The sequence below is a fragment of the Rhea americana genome, unplaced genomic scaffold, assembly GCF_003343005.1.
Source record: "Rhea americana isolate MKP2758 unplaced genomic scaffold, rheAme1 scaffold_714, whole genome shotgun sequence".
NCBI classification, from domain to species: Eukaryota; Metazoa; Chordata; class Aves; order Rheiformes; family Rheidae; genus Rhea; species Rhea americana.
Genome location: NW_028186884.1, coordinates 31863 through 33734, shown reverse-complemented (window position 1 = coordinate 33734; position 1872 = coordinate 31863). Strand labels below are relative to the sequence as shown.

The window sequence follows — 1872 nt, the reverse complement described above, 5'->3', positions numbered from 1 at the left end:
CGAGCGAGCACGACCGGCCCCGCCGCGGAGCCGCCGGCTCACCTGGGCTGCTTGAAGGGGTCGGGGCTGCTCCCGGGGGCTGTGGCCGCCGGCGCGTACAGCTTGGGCCGGTAGCCCTTGCCCGGGCCGGCGGGCGACGGCTCTCTCTGCTTGTCGGCGGGGCGCGCGCCGTTCTCGTGCAAGGCGGCGTAGGGCGCCCGGGGGAGCTTGTCGCGCTGCGGCGCCGGGCGCGAGGGCTTGGGGCCGGGGCTGGGGGCGTAGAGCGCCGTGTCGATGCCGCTGTCGCTGGAGCCGCCTTTGGAGAGCGGGTCCGGCTCGGCCTCGGCGCCGTCGGCGCCGTCGAACCAGCGCTCGTCGCTGTGGCTGCTGGAGGCGTTGCTGGACAGCGTGTTGCTGCTCGAGTGGCTCGAGTACTGCGCCTCGCCCTGCAAAGGCGGCCCCGGCGCTGAGCCCTGCCCRTCACCCCGGCGTCGGGGCTCCCGACGGGAGCGCTGACCCTCCCGCCCTGCCCCGCGGCAGCTCCGCTCACCTTCGCGTGCCGGTTGGGAGAGTCCTTGCCCGCCAGCTCCTGCCGGCCGGGCCGCTTGCTCCCGCCGCTGCCCGCCGCGGAGGGGAGCCTGGACTGCGCCGGCACGTGCCACAGCGGCTCTGCAACAAGCAACGAGCCGCAGCGTCACCGCGGGGCCGCCCTGCCCGGGGCAGAGACCTCGCCGCGCAGCCGCCACGGGCCCGGGGAAACACGGGCAAATCCTCGCTCGCCGGCTACGCCTGCTCGGCCACGTGAAAGCAGGAAAGGGGGGAGCGGGAGCTCGAGAGMGCCGATTCCCAAAGGCGCCCGCGTTTGAGAGCTGGAAGCTCAGCGAGGGCCCCGAGACACGCGAGCGTCTTGCAGCGCAGCGGGCCGGTCCCGGCTGCGTCCTCCGGCGCCGGCCTGCGCCCGCGGACGCCTGGGCTCTGCCCGCGCTTCCCGCGCTGCTCCGGGGTTTTCCCAGCTCCCCGCAGCCCCGGGGGAAAGCGGGAGCTGTGGCCGCGGGCTCCGGGGGGCTCGGGCTCCGCGGCCGCTGCGCTYGGAGCGGCTGGGGCAAAGGCTGGCGGCGGGGCAGGGCTGCGCCCGCGTCCTCACCCGGCTTGTGCCTCTCCATGGTGCTCTCGTGGCTGGTGAGGCCGCCGGACGAGGAGTCGCCGCTGGACGCCGCGTCGTGGCCGGCGTGCGGCTCGAAGGGCAGCAGCGGCCGCTGCGAAGCCGCGTACCTGGACGGGGCAGGGAGGGCGACGGTGACGGCCGGGGGGCGGCCAGCCCGCGCCGTCCGGGCCCGGCGGTCCCCGCCGGCGGAGAGCGCGGCGGGCGGAGAGCCGCCACCACGGCTCACCCCGGCAGCTCCGGGAAGGGCGGGCGAGGCGGCGGACGCTCCGGCGACGACCTACCTCTCCGGAGACGGCTTATAGCGGGCGTAGGCGGCTCCGCCGGCGCTGGGGGTGGAGAAGCTGCCCGAGGGCTGCCGGTAGGGCTGGACCCGCTCCGCTCCGGCCGGCGAGGACGAGGTGGGGTGGGGGGTTTCGGGGAAGCTCACCGGCCTGGTCGCACGGAGAATCGCGGGCTTACGTTGGCTCCCGGCAGCGCCGCGATCCACCCCGAGCCAGAAACGCGCCCGCCGCCTCCGGCGGCACGGGCAAGGGAGCGGCGTGCCGGGGGCCGCGGCGAGGCTCCCGCCGGGAAGGCCGGGAGCTGCGGAAGCTCCGGCCGCTCCGGCGAGCGGGGAAGCGGAGGCCGCGGCGGCGGGGTGGTGGTGGTGGGGGGAAGCACCTCCCCACCGCCGGCACGGGGCTCGGGAGCGGTTCCCGGGAGCCGTCCCGCGGCGGCAGCCCCCGGGG

At 77.4% G+C, this 1872-nt stretch overlaps 1 protein-coding gene across 1 annotated transcript in view; it reads right to left on the bottom strand.

Moving 5' to 3' along the window:
- Nucleotides 1-42: 42 nt before the first annotated feature.
- The window catches only part of LOC146586104 (signal-induced proliferation-associated 1-like protein 3), a gene marked incomplete at both ends in the record, with an annotated part of 6866 nt that continues 5036 nt past the window's right edge, over nucleotides 43-1872 (bottom strand). Inside the window, 4 exons of the mRNA XM_085321838.1 lie at nucleotides 43-425; nucleotides 530-648; nucleotides 1124-1251; nucleotides 1426-1575. Of these exons, the coding sequence (XP_085177964.1) occupies nucleotides 43-425; nucleotides 530-648; nucleotides 1124-1251; nucleotides 1426-1575 (780 nt within the window). The remainder of the gene's footprint in view (nucleotides 426-529; nucleotides 649-1123; nucleotides 1252-1425; nucleotides 1576-1872) is intronic.